Source organism: Diadema setosum, chromosome 7, assembly GCF_964275005.1.
Source record: "Diadema setosum chromosome 7, eeDiaSeto1, whole genome shotgun sequence".
NCBI lineage: Eukaryota > Metazoa > Echinodermata > Echinoidea > Diadematoida > Diadematidae > Diadema > Diadema setosum.
Window position 1 is genome coordinate 13,231,104 of NC_092691.1, and position 17,068 is coordinate 13,248,171.

A 17,068-nucleotide genomic window follows, 5' to 3' on the forward strand; every position below is an offset into this window, starting at 1 on the left:
CTTCGGGCAACGTTTGGTTCTGCCAATAGTCCCTTTCTGTTTGAATTGATGACTGAATTTGACTCTGTCGAGAGGACCTTGGGAGAGCTACATACACTGATTACTACGACCAGCGCATACGCACACATCACATGCGAACAAATTTCAAATCCATGAACGGATAAGATGTTTGTGTGCGCATGCGCTGGCCGTCAATTCAGTGTAGCTCTCCCAAGGTCCTCTCGACCGAGTCACATTCAGTCATCAATTCAAACAGAAAGGGACTATTGGCAAAACCAAACGTTGCCCAATGCCTGTTTTCAATACTTCAACTTAAAGGGGAAGGCTAGTAACTGATCAGTGGGAATCAGTGGAAATGCTGGGAGATGATTGTTCCAATCCTTATGGGATTCATTCAAGAGTTCATTGTATATCTATTGTTGTGTGAAAATGATTTGCTTCAGAACGGTCTCATATTCAATTAATGTGCAGATTAATGCTCCGTCACTGACCAGGGACGCTAACCTGGAAGCATTAAACTGCACGTTACTTGAATATGAGACCACTCTGAAGCAAATCATTTTCACACAACAATAGATATACAATGAACTCTTGAATGAATCCCATAAGGATTGGAACAATCATCTCCCAGCATTTCCACTGATTCCACTGATCAGGTACTAGCCTTCCCCTTTAACTGGTAAGTCTTCAAATTGAAGAAATTTTTGGATTTTAAGTTGATATTTACCCGCGATACTAAATCTGTCATGATCCTGTAAGCTACAATGCGAAGCCCCATTTAGCTATGCGTATGGGGCTGCTGGTCGCAGTTAGCTACACAGTATGCGTATGGGGCTGCACGCTGCTGGTCGCAGTTATCTCGCACAATACGTGTACTACCTCGCCGTCGTCGTACGGCGGCGGCTCTGGTACGAAACCATTATTGAATGATTACTAAAGACATGAGAGCACTTTGGGGTGAGTAAGTCTCACAGTGTTAGTTATATGAAAGGTACTTTAACCTGAAACACAAACTAAGACAAGGAAATTCAGGGAAACTTTTGAGGTAATACCAAAACTTTATATTATCTTTAACTCACATTTTAGAACTATTGTGAAGCATTAAAGCTGAGTTTTTGTTTCATCTACAAATGGTAAATAATTGTAGACTTATATTCAAAAGAGACGGCACCAAATGACAGCATTGAGTTTTAGGGGACTTGATGGCTTTTTTGACACTCAATGCTGATTGGCCTAGGCAAGGCTGAGTGAAAAGCAGGCAAGCTAAAGAGACAGCCCCCTGCAGCTTGTCTTTTCTTCTTTTGTAACATGTGCTATTTTGCACAATTTTAGTTTTTTTTTTTTGCTCTTTAAACTTCTTGAGCTGTGCCATCCTGTCAATCTCAATGTTATGTCTGATATATATCACAGAAAAGTGAATCATTGGTCTTAGACTTGAATCTGTATGGGAAAAATGTAGGTGAATCTGTACAATGTTGTTATAATAATTTCAAAAATTAACTATTGCTTGGAAGGGATGTATTATTGTAAATGTTTACTCTCAAAAGTAGAATATGTCAAAATGGTATGTATTGATGTTTTATTGTGTAAGTTGCAACAAATACAACAGTAGATGTATTCATCTCAAGTGGAAATGCCTATCAAATATTTATTTATTTTTTTTTGCTTTCACACACTATTCTTCCTGACGACACAGATGCAAGACCATGTGAGCACGAACGGGAAAAGAAATTGTCAGAAGGGAATGGTAACCAATTTGTGCCCCAGTGTACCCCAGACGGATTGTATGCTGTCGTACAATGCCACACCAGTGCCAACCAATGCTGGTGTGCCAATCCCAATACTGGCATTGTTATCCAGGGCACGGAAGTGCAAGGAGAGGAGCCAGATTGTACAGGTCAGTGTAATCCACTGGAATTCAACTCGTCTCTTTTCTGAGATACTATAAGCAGTGCTTCCCTTGTGGACTGCCTTTGCAATGTAGGTAGTATCCCTCAACAGAGAGGAGGTATAATGGTGTGCAGCCACAGATATAATTTGTACATGTATATGTTTATAATTTTTTTCAGAATTTTGCCATGGTGAATTTGTAGTATGGAAATATGAATTCTTCTGTGACCAATATGGATTTGATCACTTGATTTTGATATTCAGTTCTTCTTACACTGTGCTGTAAGGCCAAGAAAATTCAATCCTAGCAATAATCATGAGTAATATGTTTCATTTATGTATGTGTATAATGTGTGTGTGTGTGTGTATGTGTGTTCTATAGCTTGTTTTTGCCTACTTTCGAAAAACAAGATTTACAGTCTGAACAATTTTTCTTGATGATTTAGATATTTTAGAAAATTACACAAGCAAAAATGACAGTTTGGTGAGATTCAAGCCATGAGGCAGAAACATTAATCCATGATGCTTGTGCAAAATTGCAATTGAATGATAGATACATGTACTGTGTTGGCAGGTTCTCTGAAGTGCAAAATCATGTACTTTTATGAGCTCACCTGCGCCAAAGGCTCAAGTGAGCTATTGTGATCGTTCTTTGTCCGGCGTGCGTCGTGCGTCGTGCGTAAACTTTTTACATTTTCATCTTCTTCTTGAAAACCCCAAGACCGATTTTCACCAAACTTGGCAGGTAGCATCCCTAGGGGGTTAGGATCTCAATTTTTTAAAATGGGCACAATGCCCCACCCAGGGGCCCCCAGGGGGCCCAAACCCCCCTCCCCCCCCCAAAAAAAAAAAAAAAATTAAGGAATTTTTAAAAATCTTTTTCTCTAGAACCAGAAGTGATAGAGCTAAGTTAATACTATGAGTTAGTACATTAATGACTGTAGTTTCAGGTTTGTTCATGGCGGAATCAGGGGTGCCCCCCTTGGGACCCAGGGGAGGGGGGTGGGGAGGGGTCCTAATGGGGCCTAAATTGTACATTTTCATCTTCCTTATGAGAACCCTATGACCGATTTTCACCAAACTTGGGTCGTAGTATCCCTAGGAGCTTAGGATCTTGATTTGTTCAAATGGGCACCGTGTCCTACCTGGAGGGCCCCAAGGGGCCCAAACCTCCCAAAATTAAAGAATCTTAAAAAATCTTCTCTAGACTCAGAAGTGATAGAGCTAAGATAATACTATGAGTTAGTACATCAATGACTGTAGTTGCAAGTTTGTTCATAGCAGATCCAGGGGTGCCCCTCTTGGGGACAGGTGGGAGGGGTGGAGAGGTCCAAATGGGGGCCTAAATTGTACATTTTCATCTTCTGCTTGAAAACCTCATAATGGATCTTCACCAACTTGGCAGGTAGTATCCCTTGGGGGTTAGGATCTTAGTTTATTAAAATGGGCACCATGCTCCACCAAGGGGGCCCCCATTGGTCCAAAACTCCCTCAAAATGAGAAATCTTAAAAAATGTTCTTTTGTAGAACCAGAAGTGATAGAGCTACACCTTTTTGTACATGTAGTTAATACTGTGAGTTAGTACATTGATGACTGTGGTTTCAAGTTTGTTTGTGGTGGAATCTGGATGCCCCCCTTGGGACCCAGGGGAGGGGGTGGGGAGGGGTCTTAATAGGGCCTGAATTGTACATTTTCATCTTCTCCTTGAGAACCCCATGACCTATTTTCACCAAACTTGGATCGGAGTATCCCTAGGAGCATAAGATCTTGATTTGTTCAAATGGGCACCGTGTTCCAACTGGAGGGCCCCAAGGGGCCCAAACCTCCCAAAATTAAAGAATCCTTAAAAATCTTCTCTAGACTCAGAAGTGATAGAGCTAAGATAATACTATGAGTTAGTACATCAATGACTGTAGTTGCAAGTTTGTTCATAGCAGATCCAGGGGTGCCCCTCTTGGGGACAGGTGGGAGGGGTGGGGAGGTCCAAATGGGGGCCTAAATTGTACATTTTCATCTTCTGCTTGAAAACCTCATAATGAATTTTCACCAACTTTGCAGGTAGCATCCCTAGGGGGTGAGGATCTCTATTTATTAAAATGGGCACCATGCCCCACCCAGGGGGCCCCATCCCGAAATTAAGGAATCTTCAAAAATTTGGGCCCGTATTGTAGATTTTCATCTTCTCCTTGAGAATGCCTGTTCAAATTTTGGTAGAGCTGTGAATAATTTAGATTAGTGACTGCGTGAAAGGTGAAATTGCAATACTCAGGTGAGTGCAAGACCCCTGGGTCTCTTGTTTCATTTGTTGAAATAAAAATAAACTGATATTAACCTTGGTATAAGCTTCTAGAATTTGTGTGATGTGCATTCATTCTGATACTCTATTCAACAAGCCATTTCCAGTGTCAAACATATCCTCATTTTTGAAAAAAAAAAAATGTATATAGTTATATATACAATATGTCATAGATATAATTTAGTGTCTGATACTTAATGACAAAAATTTAAACTGTCCATGTTTTTATTGTTTTCCCATTGGTCACAGCCTTTAGGACTGGTCCTCCAATCTCTGTGGACCCCTCACGTGAGTATGCTACATTTGATAATGTAAAGTTGAAGATGAGTCATTCAGCAAAGGTGGTAAATAGCATATACATTGTAGGATAGCAGTCTGATGATACAACTTGCATTGTTTGACTATTAGGTCGGTGTGAGACATCTCAGGTATGATTCAATAAGGTGAGATCACACGATGAAGGTCCTAGAGTTGTAAGCTCAAGAGCTTAATTCGCCACCGGATGCCATTTCCTAAAATTAACAGTCATTGCACTACTTAACATGAGTCTTGGTAATGGTGCTTTTCTGGTCTTGGTATTGCCCTTGGTGGGTCTTGTTGTGAGTTTCTGGAACTTGTCAGATAAGATTTCATCGGAACTCACTGGAACGGCAAAATTTGTGCACTTTGTGGATCAGATGAGCCTTCACATAAGTTGCTTGGATTACAACCTAACTTGGGTCATAGATACCTTCATGTTATGGTGCAGTTGGAGGTCACAGGATAAGGTCAAAGGTCATTTGAGGTCATACGTTAAAGTTTACTTGCAAGACTCTCTTATCGCACGTAACTAGACACATGTTGCTACAATGACAGTCAAACTTGGGTGATGGATGCACTGGGGGTGCCTTCATGTTATGGTGCCGTAAGAGTTCACATGATAAGGTCAAAGGTTGTTTGAGGTCATACGTTAAAGTTTACTTGCAAGACTCTCCTATCACACGTAACTCAGCACATGTTGCTACAATGGCAATCAAGCTTGGGTGATGGTAGATGTCTCTTGGGAAGTTGAAGGTTACCACAAGGTCAAAGGTCACAGACAGGAGTCAACGAACTTTTGGGGCCCAATGTTAAGTTTTTAGGGCGCATTTCGTTTATGGCTCATAACTTTTGATCCCTTTGTCTGTTTGTGACCAAACTTGGATGGTAGATGTCCCTTGGGGAGTTAAAGGTCATCACAAGGTCAAAGGTCACAGAAAGGGGTCAACAAATTTTTAGGGCCCAATGTTAAGTTTTTTATGGCGCATTTCGATTATAGCTCATTACTTTTGATCCCTTTGTCCGTTTGTGACCAAACTTGGATGGTAAATGTCCCTTGGGGTGTTGAAGGTCACCACAAGGTCAAAGGTCATAAGCAGGTCAATTAACTTCTGGGAGTTATAAAAAATATTAATTCCTTGTACGCGAATGGGCTATACACAATTTGGCACTTGTCTTAATAATGCACCCTGATGAAAGTGTTATGTATAATTTTTGTAATGCTATCTATCCATGCTATAGTTCTCAACCAGTGTCCAGAGGGAAAGAAGTTTGCTGATGGTGTGAAGAAATGCATTCGTAAGTATTTCTTGTGATATTCATTTTGTCTTTGTTGTTTGGGGGTATTAGGTATCAATACAAAGCCTGTCTTCATGCATTTCTTAGTTTTGTACACAAGTAGATACATGAGATCATAGCATTCCCAGATGTTTTGACCTAACAAAATACAGAGTACAGTGCTATAGGTGGAACTATGGATGACTAATCATGAAGTATTTTGCCTGTTTTTGTCCCTGAAAACTGAACATTACTCAAGTTGTCTCTGATCACACAAAGACATTTTCAGATTGCGCAAGCACTCAATTTGTTTTGCTTGTTTTATTTTACTTCTAGAGGAAAACTAAACTGAAATGAGCTTCACTAATCTATGTTATCTGTTCTTCATCTAAACTTGATCCTAGCTATTGAAGATACAGGAATAGTGCTAATTGACCCACCGACGTATACACTACCGGCTGGATGTCCGGGTGATCTGGTCTACAAAAACTGTGGGACTCGTTGTGAGGCCACCTGCTGGCAACCAAAGCCTGAGGCCTGTGTTCTCATCTGTGTTCAAGGATGCTTCTGTCCCGATGGTATGGTTAGAGTACCTGGCACAGGACACTGTGTGGCGAGCTTGGATGAATGTCCTCCCCCTCCACGTGAGCTATGACCTCTTCTATCATCCTTCTTTGTATTATCATTATCAATATTATTTTTGTGATCCTCAGTAGATGTGTGAATGGATCATTTCACCATTACAGCATATGCGAATACAGTGTGTATCAAAAAGAAAAAGAAAAGAAAAAAAAAGGATAGTCCAACTTTGGAGAGCTACTATTTCATAATTGTCAGCTATGGAGAGCCCAATGTTGGTGGTAAGGAAAGGGAACTCTTCCTCGTTCCATTGATTCCTTTTTATGTTGACATGTGTCATGCACGACTGAGCACATGAACCTTAAAGATAGCAATGACAAATTGTACTTTTTCCAAGTTTGAGTGTTATTGTGAAGGAACAATGAATGTCTCACTGGATGGATGAGATCTGTCAAAATTTGAGGTAAAATTAACAGGCCAGCCTGCATGACTGCAAGTTTGTGTTTAGGGTTTCTTCTACCCTTGTAGAAAACTGTTTGAGAAAACTTGGTCACTCCCGCAAAGAACAACCCACACAGTTCATTTTTCTCTCTTCGTAATCAAGACATGGTTTGTTGCAGCCAGCTACTGTATGTGCTCAATATGAATAGAGAATAAATGGACTGTGTGGGTTGGCCTTTGTGGAAGTGTTCAAGTTATCGGACAGGTGGCCATGTTGCAGGTTATGGACCATAAAATGTTAGAAGAAACCTTAAGCACAAACCTGCATTCAGGCTAGCCTATTTATTTGAGCATTTTCATTGACAGATCATATCCATTCAGTGAGACATTCATTGTTCCTACATGTGACATTCATTGTTCCTACGTGTGACACTCAAATTTGGTAAAGATGAAATTTGTCATTGTTGTCTTGAATGAATTCTCACTATTTCAGTTGCTTTGTTTCTTCATTGGTGTACTTATGTTCTCATTTATTCATTTATTCATCTTTTTGTCTATCCATCTACATGTATGTGTTTTTTTTTCTTAATCTATCTGTTTTTTCTTGATCACTTATGATATTTGATTTTTAATTGATCAATTTCAGCTACACCTGTAGCCATCAAGCCTTGTCCAGTCCTGCTGGAAGAAGTGAGAGCAGATGGTATTCTGATTGGAGAGTTTGTGCCCGAGTGTACAGAGGAGGGCAAGTATGCCCAGATCCAGTGCCATGGGAGTACAGGATACTGTTGGTGTGTGGACATTGAGACTGGAATCGAGATTGAAGGGACGTCTATTAGGGGACGACCAATTTGCCCTAGTAAGAAATCAGTGCACTTTGTTTATGTTTGTTTATGGGCTATTTTGATGCCTAGGGAGACAGGAGGGGCTCATTCGGTCCCCCCCCCCACATCTTGGCCGTTGACCGCATGATTGCAAGGAAAATTGGCATGCTTCCACAATTATTCAAATTTATTTCTAATAAATTGATTATGCTAATTATGCATGAAATTAAAAAAAAATGGCTGTAAATCTGTAAATAAAGGTCTAAAACTGCTAATTTGGGGGTCTAGGTACTTTTTTTAGGATTCTTATTGAATGTACACCATGTACATCTAAAAAATGGTGGGATCAAAATTTTTCCTTACCTGTTTTATTGTTTTAAAAACGTCTCAAGTATTTCTTTGTTTTTGCATTTTTTTATTGATTTTTTTTTATGGAAATCATCCATGGCACTATTCTGACCATAAACAACATGAAAGTAATTGATTTTAATCATTAAGTAAAAATAATTATATATTTATGAATTTTGGCTGGAAACAAAATTTACATTCTTGGATTTGTACTTGAAATCACATTTTTTAGCAATTTTGGGTCTGACATGCACTTACGAAATATTGCATAACTTCAGATCTGCGTACCCGGGCGTCGCAAATTTTGTCTCAAAAGTTGCGCAAGACTTCAGAGGAAAAAGTCATGAAACATCGCAGCGCAAGGTTTTTATGTTACAGATTTATCGTGAAAAATGTTGAGAAGACCCAAAAAGCCCCCCCCCCCCAATCTTTTTAGGGTTAAATCTCTTTATTCTTTTGTGTGGTACATGTACATACATTGTATACAAGAGAGAAATGGCATACTATATGCCATGTTTCCTGTGTACAGAAAAAGTAAAACAAAAAGTCAGTTAGTAATGCCAGTGGTCAAGATCAGTTAACAGGATGCCAAGAGTTTGTAAGGGCCTACTTAAAGAAAATATTTTTTTATGCCTCCGCCACAAAGTGGTGCCGGAGGCATTATGTTTTCGGGTTGTCCGTCCGTCCTTACGTACGTCCGTCCGCTTTCGTTTACGCGATAACTTGTCATGAGTAATATTTACTGGAATTTTACCAAACTTGGTCCAAGTATAAAGTATGATGGGGCAATTATTTGCTTAGATTTGGGGTGAAATCGGCTAAAGGTCAAAGGTCAAGGTCAAATCATGAAATTGTATCCGTTTACGCGATAACTCAAGACTGGATGGAGCAAATTTCACCCAACTTTGTTGGAGGATGATGTATGATAGGACAATTACTTGATTAGTTTTTCAGTGAAATCAGACAGAGGTCAAAGGTCAAAGATCAAGGTCAAATCCTAAAATTTATCTGTTTATGTGATAACTCAAAACTGGATGAAGCAGCTTTCACCAAACTTGGTCCAAGGGTGATGTATGATGGGACAATTAGTTGAGTAGATTTTAGTGACATTGGCAAGAGGTCAAAGGTCAAAAGGTCAAGGTCAAATGCTACAAATGTTGCAATTTCCCCCATATCTACAGATGCAATGCCCAAAGGTATTTTCTTGAAACTTGGTGTGGACATGTACTACTGCGTTAAGATTCTCCAGAGAGAGTTTCATGTCATAAGGTCAAAGGTTAGATGAAAATGTTGCAATATCACTTTTCTCGCAAATGGTTCAATGTACAATATGTATCTTCGTGGAACTTGGTACATACGCATGTACTGACTAGCAGGGATTATCTAGGGAATTTAGGGATCATGGGTCAATAGTCAGGGGTCAAAGGTCACGGTCAACTCCTCAAAATGTTACTATTTCCCTCATACCAGTATATGCAATGCTTGCATTATTAGTTTCAAAACTTGATACATGCATTACCTAATGGAGATTCTCCGGGATATTTCGAGCCAGAAGGTCAAAGGTTAAGGGTCAAAGGCCAGGTTTCAATGCCCCTCCCCCCCCCCCCCCAAAAAAAAAAAAAAAAAAAAAAAAATCTATTTTGTACCATCATTTACACTCTTTCTTCATACCTTGGAAATTACCCAATGCATAAACTTACCAAAAGGGTCTGTCAGAATTCAAGTAGAAATTCTCAATTCCCCAAATATGTGTGCCTGCACTCTTAGAAAATTATAACAAACCCACAAGACATTTCTGATAAACCTGTCATTTCAATATTTTGCCAGTTATGTGAAACTGTCATGGATCACACATTGTGAAGACATTGTACTATACGCCTATTGGGAGAATCATGCATTATGGCGGAGGCATCAGTCGCCATAGCGACATTTCTAGTCTTTTTTAAAGTGATTTGATTGTAAAAATCTGAAGCAACAACCCATTCAGCAAGTTATGTGGCCACATCTGCAAGAGTTTCTGTAGAGGCTCCCTGTAGCAGAAATTGATGCTTGCACCAAGTCTCCCACACATCTCAGAAGTAAATTGTGGAATCAGTGAACAGTTTTCCTACATTGACTTGAGATATATAAGAAAAATTTACCATTAGCTTCAGGATCAATAGTCATATCTGATTGTACTTCTCTCTCCCGACAGTCGACTGCCCAGCAGGCCAGAGGTACATGGAGTGTGGTACTGCTTGTGAACCTTCATGTGAGAACCCAGATCCCCAGTTTTGTACATTCCAGTGTATGTCAGGATGCTTCTGTGAAGAAGGCCAGGTCAAGAATGGAGATGAATGCATCATGTTGGAGGACTGTCCAAACGTCCAAGAAGGTATCATTCAAGAACTCTTCATGTCTCTATTGCCATTGATTCTTTCTTCTGTCTTCTTCATACAAATGTATTTACATTACAGATGTTTTTTTTTGTGAAAATAAAAGCAACAGCGAACTAAAAGCTGACTTCTTGCTTTTTCATTTCTTTAGTTTGAGGGTGTCAGATTATAGTCCATTATATCTGTTTGAGGAAAATTGGACAAGCGATGCAAAAGTTATGAATTTTTGAAGTTTTGGTGTTGGAACTGCTGGATGAGGAGACTACTAGAGGTTATGATGTCATGTGTGGTCGACAATATAAAGGAATTACAAAGGAAATTCCACTAAAAAATAACTTTTGTAGCATCTTGAAAGAGCACTTGGAACAACCGCTTACAGAAAGCAGGAGGCATAATTTCTACCCTCAATATATGTCACTATCAACAAATTGATGGAATGTATAATTTTTACGAAAAATGAATTTTTGTGGAACCGCCTTTCTATCTTCTTCATATTTTTGTCCACACATGACACTATAACCTCTAGTAGTCTCCTCATCCATCGGTTCCAACACTAAAACTTTAAAAATGCATAATTTTTGCATCCATTGTACAATTTTTCTCAAACTTTCACTGATTTTTTCTATTAATGTTGCTACATTCACTCAATCCACATCCCTCTTTGGGTTTTGGTTTACTTTAATGCAAGTTTGGACATTGATTTCATGAACATTTTCCAACAATTTACTGTGATGCATCCACCACCTGTCCTTATTCACTCATACCGATTTATTTCTTTTTGCAGTTTTAGAACACAAGTCATATCAAAATCATGAGAACTGCACAAAACTTGTGCAGATTTGTTACAAATGCTTTTTTTTTTTTTTTTTGTCCATGTCACTCCAGCAAACTGCACAGGAGGCAAAGAGTTCCAGGCTTGTGGTCCAGCATGTGAACAGACGTGCAGCTCACCAGTTGATCTCTTGTGTATTGCAATGTGTCAGCCAGGCTGCTTTTGTCCAGAGGGCACTGTCCTCCTTGACCAAGACTCTGATGTCTGTGTTCCTGTTGAGGATTGTCCAAACCGTGAGTTCGTCCATCTCTTTTTCTTTCTTTCTCTTGTGCTATCTTTGTCAAACTTTCTCTCTTCCACCACAGCTTTTGTTTCATACCTGTCGTTCTGTCTGTGTATCTATTTATTTATCTACATATATTTTTGTCTGTCTATCTCTTTATCTGTCTTCCTTGTTTTATTTTCTTAATAATTTAGGAAGATATATATATCCGTCACACAAATTGCAGCAGTCAGTTTTTTAACTCTATATGTGACACGTTTGCACATCCGTCTCATTTGACGGCTTGCCAATTCGCACATTTTGCTCAAGCGCACTCATATGCCCAAACCAATCAATAAATCACCAAATGCCATAGTACAGTGAAAGCTTCACTAGCAGTTCCTTTCTCTCAAGTATTTAACTTGCATTGCATGATGATTGAATATTAAATGCGGTTCCCTTCTGCTTTTTCAATTAAGTTTAAGTTTCTGGAGCTACTTGTGTGAAATCATGCCAGAACAATAATATATGGTATTGGTCATTTGAGAGAAAATGAGCAAAGATTCGTCCTAAATTTCCATCATAGGAAAGCATGGCACTTTCTCTACAACTTTGCACATCACATGTCCATCATGACAGAAATCTTTTGAAATTTGCATTCATTTGAAAAACAGAATGTTCCATTAAAGTATGCCTACATTAGAGTCATAGAATTATTCTAATTTATCTGTCCATTTTTCTATTTATAAATCTAATTTACATCAATTAAAAAAAAAAACACACACACAATTTGCATTGAATTTGCATACAACATCATGAATTTTAGCTGTTTTTGGATTGACATGCATATGCACAATATTACATAACCTCAGCATGGTGTACTCGGACATTGCAAATTTGGTCTCAAAATATGCAGGAGACTTGCATGAAAAAAGTCATGAAATGGCGTGAAAAAAATCTTTGCGTGTTGCGGAATCATGGCGCGAAATGTCAAGGAGGGGTTCAATTCGACATTGGTGTATTCAAGTCTATAATTTCATTCACAATTCAAAGATGATCATTACACTGTCATGTAGATACTTCTTGTAGCTTGGAACATTGATGCCATCATCCACATAGTTTAAGTAGAAGAAACATGCAATAAGGAAAGAGCAATTTGTGTGAGTATAATCGAACTGTATTTTGAGCGGTGATTCATTCATCAAAAGTGTCTCAAAAGAAATCTTGATGTGTTACCTGTCATGTTTTGATTGACTAAAGCTGACTAGTCATCAAATGATCCATAGGACCCTGTCTTCTATGTTGTGTCATATGGTTGATTAAATGGCTGTGTGTATCTGTGGTCTCATTGCAAGTTACTTTTGTCATATTTAATCAAATATTGTTTTGATATGTCTGATGTGTGATCTGTTATGACACCCCCATTCAAGAAGTAATGAATTTGACAAAGTAGCAACTTCGAGAAAGTGTCATTCTGACTGCCTTGTGTATGGTTCATATTGGATGCAGCCTGTGGAAGCAACAGCCCACTAGTCCCTTACAACTGCCGACCAGTCTGTCGGGTGTGTAACCAGATCTCCCAGACCTGTGGTGGATGTGAGGAAGGGTGTGGCTGCCCAGACGACCTTTATCTCGATGGGGATAAATGTGTCCCACAGGATGAATGCTCCACTCGTAAGTTTTTTCTTTTGCATGCTTTAGTACAGACTGGTAACTGCATACAGACTTACTGTACTAAATGTTTCACAGTAATGAGGAGAGTGATTATGACGATACTGATGAAAGCCAAAGTTTTTCTCCAGTTTCTTTTTTGTGTGGGAGGATGTCAGACTTGAGTTTGACAGTATTACTTAATGGAAGTGTCTTAATTTTAGAACCATTCATGATTTTTGAAAACTGTGAAGAATATTGCCAAATTGTTGTACAATAATGAAATTAGATATGAGAGATGTGGTTGAACGTATTTTTTAACAGGGAATGTATTAGAATGGGAACCAGCTGAGGAGTCTTGCACAATAAAAAGGAAAAAATTGACTTTCTTTCACTGTAGCTCATTTTGATTCTCAAAAGTTATTCAAAAGTTTCATCAGTTGTTCATTTCTGGAAATGAACAACAGATCATGATACTTTTTTTCTGCTTCAAATGAAAAAGGAATTTGTAACATATTTACTTTCTGATAGTAACTATAGCATACACCTGTAGTTGGAAACACACCTGGTGAAGCCAAGTATGTTTTGGACTGCTCAAAACTTAAACAAGAAAGATAATTCTACCGAGGGATAATTCTACTAATGCTTGATCAAACCAGAGAAGCGCTCTAAGAGTGCAGACCTCCGCCAAGCATGCAGCTAATTTCCACCACTGATCTTATTCTTCCACAGAGATCAGTGGTTTCCGCCCATATGTTTGAGTGCTGAAAGTCGCCTGATTTCCCAATATAGAAGTCTTTGTTCTGTCATAAACTTCCAGCTGCGCGGCGCGCCTCGCCGTAGCAGAAAGTAAATATCTCACAAAACGTAACAAGCTGAATCCTCACCTCAACCAATACTGTACAGTCCTTTTAAGATCCATATCACTATGGCTTGATAAGTCTGAACACCTTCTTTTGGGCAAAAAGAATGAGGAACATTTTGTCTGTTCTATTTCTCTCCCACCAGCGGAGTGTCCAGCAGGCCAGGAGTTCCATCTTTGTGGGACGGCGTGTGAAGCCACCTGTGAGGACCCAGACCCACAGATTTGTACATCACTGTGTGTGACAGGATGTTTCTGTCCTCCAGGCCTGGTTAAGAATGGAGATGAGTGCGTCATGTTGCAGGACTGTCCAAACATCGAAGGTATCATTCAAGAACACTTCATCTCCTTTCCTTGTTTCTTCTGTTTTGTTCATAGTTAGCTTTCTGATGTTTTGATGAAAGTATCAGCATCAACAAAATAAAATCTCATTTTTTTACTTGTCTTGTTTTTGCTTTATACATATATAGGTGTTGATTTATTTCATCTACCAGTATATGCACCATTTTAGCTCACCTGAGCCAAAGACTGAAGTGAGCTGTTGTAATTGTTCAATGTTCTGCAGCCGTCGTGCAAAGTGCATTATTTGTTGTCCTGAACTTTTACATTTTCTGCTTCTTTTTGAAAGTCCATGACAGATTTTCATCAAACTTGGCTCAAATCTTCTTCCCATGGACTAGAAGTGACAGTTTTAAGTTAGTGCTGTGAGTAGGTTGATTAATGTTATTGTCATCGTGTTTTTGAAAGCTCATGATCACATTTGTATCCAAACATGGTGACAGAATACAGATTTGTAGAAATGGACATTTGGTTAAAAAAAAGAAAAGAAATCTAATTTAGAATCAGAAATGTTCAGGGTAAATACAATACATGTACATTAGTGAGTGTGCTTCCAAGTTTGTTTATTAGTAGATCCAGGGATGGCCCCCTTGGGGTTTGGACCATGTAGAGTCTGTTTTGACATTTTTGGTCTTCTTTTTGTAAATGCTGCAGCAATTTTCTTTCATTTGGAGGGTGCCATTGTAATAAAATGTGACCCTGCATCACAAAATGAACGAAAAGTCACCAGACATGAATTTTTAGCGAAGGACAGATTCTGGAAGAGCAGACTGTAAACTGTCAAATGATGTACAGCTGTAGAAAGCAAATGAAATAAACTCTCCTAACCTACACTGTATCTGAATATTGTGAGAAAAAAACACACTCTGGAAAAGTTTTACTGAGAAAAGAGGCTCCAAAGTAAAGGGTCTATTCAAGTGCTTAATCTTGCCAAGCCATGCTTGCTCTACAATGAATTGGACAAAAAACTGGATGTAAATTACCATATCAACAACAATAAAGGGATTATCAGATTTAGCTGAAAGTGGATGCTCTGCTAACACAATCTATCCGTAACTAATACCAACTTTTAAAGCAGTAGCACCATCCTTTCAAAAGTGATTAAAGTTGAAAGTGAAGAGTGTGTAAAGGATTATTCAAAATAAAAGATGAAGAAGGGCCTCTAAGACATACATGATCACCCTGTTCTACAAAATGAATGTTTTAGAAAAACTGCCAAAATGCAATGTTGTATTTATTTGTTATTTGTTATTATTCTCTATAGAAAATATTAAAACTTCAAATGGACTCAGTTGACCTGTTAATAGCTTATTTTGAATCCCATGTAAAATCAAAGTATGTACAACTTTTTGGTGGTTTTGTGAGTCATGGTCACAAATTTTATACAATTGGATGGACATTATGCACGCTTTCTGCATATTTTAGTGTGTTACATTCATGTGAACTGCACAATAGTCAACACACATCAACAGTAGCCCACAACAACGGGTCCCAAATCGCAACAAGTTAGCTCTGAGTTTCATTAACCCCAGAACAGCTTGTTGAATCACCCCCCCCCCCCCCTCGACGTCACACATCTTATGACACCATTTTAGTGCAAATCGGGCATACCGTTACGACGCTGCACAACCTGTTATCCATGCCTGTCAGACCGAAAATGGCTCAAAATCATGATTTTGTGTACAAAGTTTTTGTAAATGGAGCTTTCTCACCTTATTCAGAAAGATATGATTATTTTCATTTTCATTGGCTGAAATCAATTAATTTTGGTATGATTATGCTGTCATAAATTTTTCACAAAAAAAGATAAACCAAAAAGTCAAAAAAACAATACATGAGAAATTCATTTTGATACCAGATTTTTTTCAAGTTCATTGTTAAGAATGCCACAAAGAATGTTATTACCAAGAAGTAGGATTCTAGGAGTTTTATTTTCTGATTTAGAGCAAGATGTCTGTTTTCCTGCATACATTATCATAATTAATGAAAATTAGGGTTAAGAAGAATGAATGGTGAATGGATGGAGAGTGAACATTTGATACTCAGCTGAGGGCTTTGCATCTCATCCTTGTGAAACTTCATTGTCATTACTTATCCTAATTTATATATAAGTTTATAAGGGGGTATATATAACCGTGCATCACAAAACGAACAAAAAGTCGCACCCCTTGATTTTAAGTGAGGACACAAAAAGGGTGAAATGGGTCAACTAAGACAATGTTGGGTTTTTCATATTTTCTGAAAGAGCTAACCTTCTTCTACATTTTCTTAAGTTTGGGATCATAAAGTAAATGGGAAAGTGCATTTTTAGCAGTTTTTCTACAACCCTTTTTATACCCCCGCCAAACGAAGTTTGAAGGGGGTATATAGGAATCAGCGGACGGTCGGTCGGGCGGGCGGTCCGTTGCAAATCTTGCGACGCGAACTACTTCCTCAGTTTTCAACCGATTCCCATAAAACTTGGCACAGATGTGTGCCTTGGGTTGTAGATGTGCAAGACGTATTTTTTGACAGCACCCAAAAATACGTTGCCATGGTAACGGCATATTATGGGCAAAAATGGGTACAAATCTTGCGTCGCGAACTCCTCCCACAGTTTTTGATCAATTTTTATGAAATTAGGTACAGATGTTCATCTGAATATGTTAATGGGCAAGACACATATTTCCGCAGTGGCAAAAAGTGCGTTGCCATGGTAACGGCATGTTATTGGTAAAATATAGGGCAAAATGCTTCATGGCAAAACTGCTTCATCAGTGTTCTTCCAATTCTCATGGAATTCATATTGAATGTTTGTCTTAGGATATAGGTCAGCATGACACATTTCTTGACGGTGACAAAAAGTATGTTGCCA

At 38.7% G+C, this 17,068-nt stretch overlaps 1 protein-coding gene across 1 annotated transcript in view; it reads left to right on the top strand.

Annotated features, from left to right (window-relative positions):
* Window positions 1–17,068, top strand: part of LOC140230874 (zonadhesin-like) — a 50,919-nt gene that overhangs the window by 3,039 nt on the left and 30,812 nt on the right. The window contains exons 4-12 of the mRNA XM_072311019.1: window positions 1,697–1,897; window positions 4,437–4,475; window positions 5,727–5,783; window positions 6,167–6,406; window positions 7,429–7,641; window positions 10,149–10,328; window positions 11,215–11,394; window positions 12,873–13,037; window positions 14,022–14,198. Of these exons, the coding sequence (XP_072167120.1) occupies window positions 1,697–1,897; window positions 4,437–4,475; window positions 5,727–5,783; window positions 6,167–6,406; window positions 7,429–7,641; window positions 10,149–10,328; window positions 11,215–11,394; window positions 12,873–13,037; window positions 14,022–14,198 (1,452 nt within the window). The remainder of the gene's footprint in view (window positions 1–1,696; window positions 1,898–4,436; window positions 4,476–5,726; window positions 5,784–6,166; window positions 6,407–7,428; window positions 7,642–10,148; window positions 10,329–11,214; window positions 11,395–12,872; window positions 13,038–14,021; window positions 14,199–17,068) is intronic.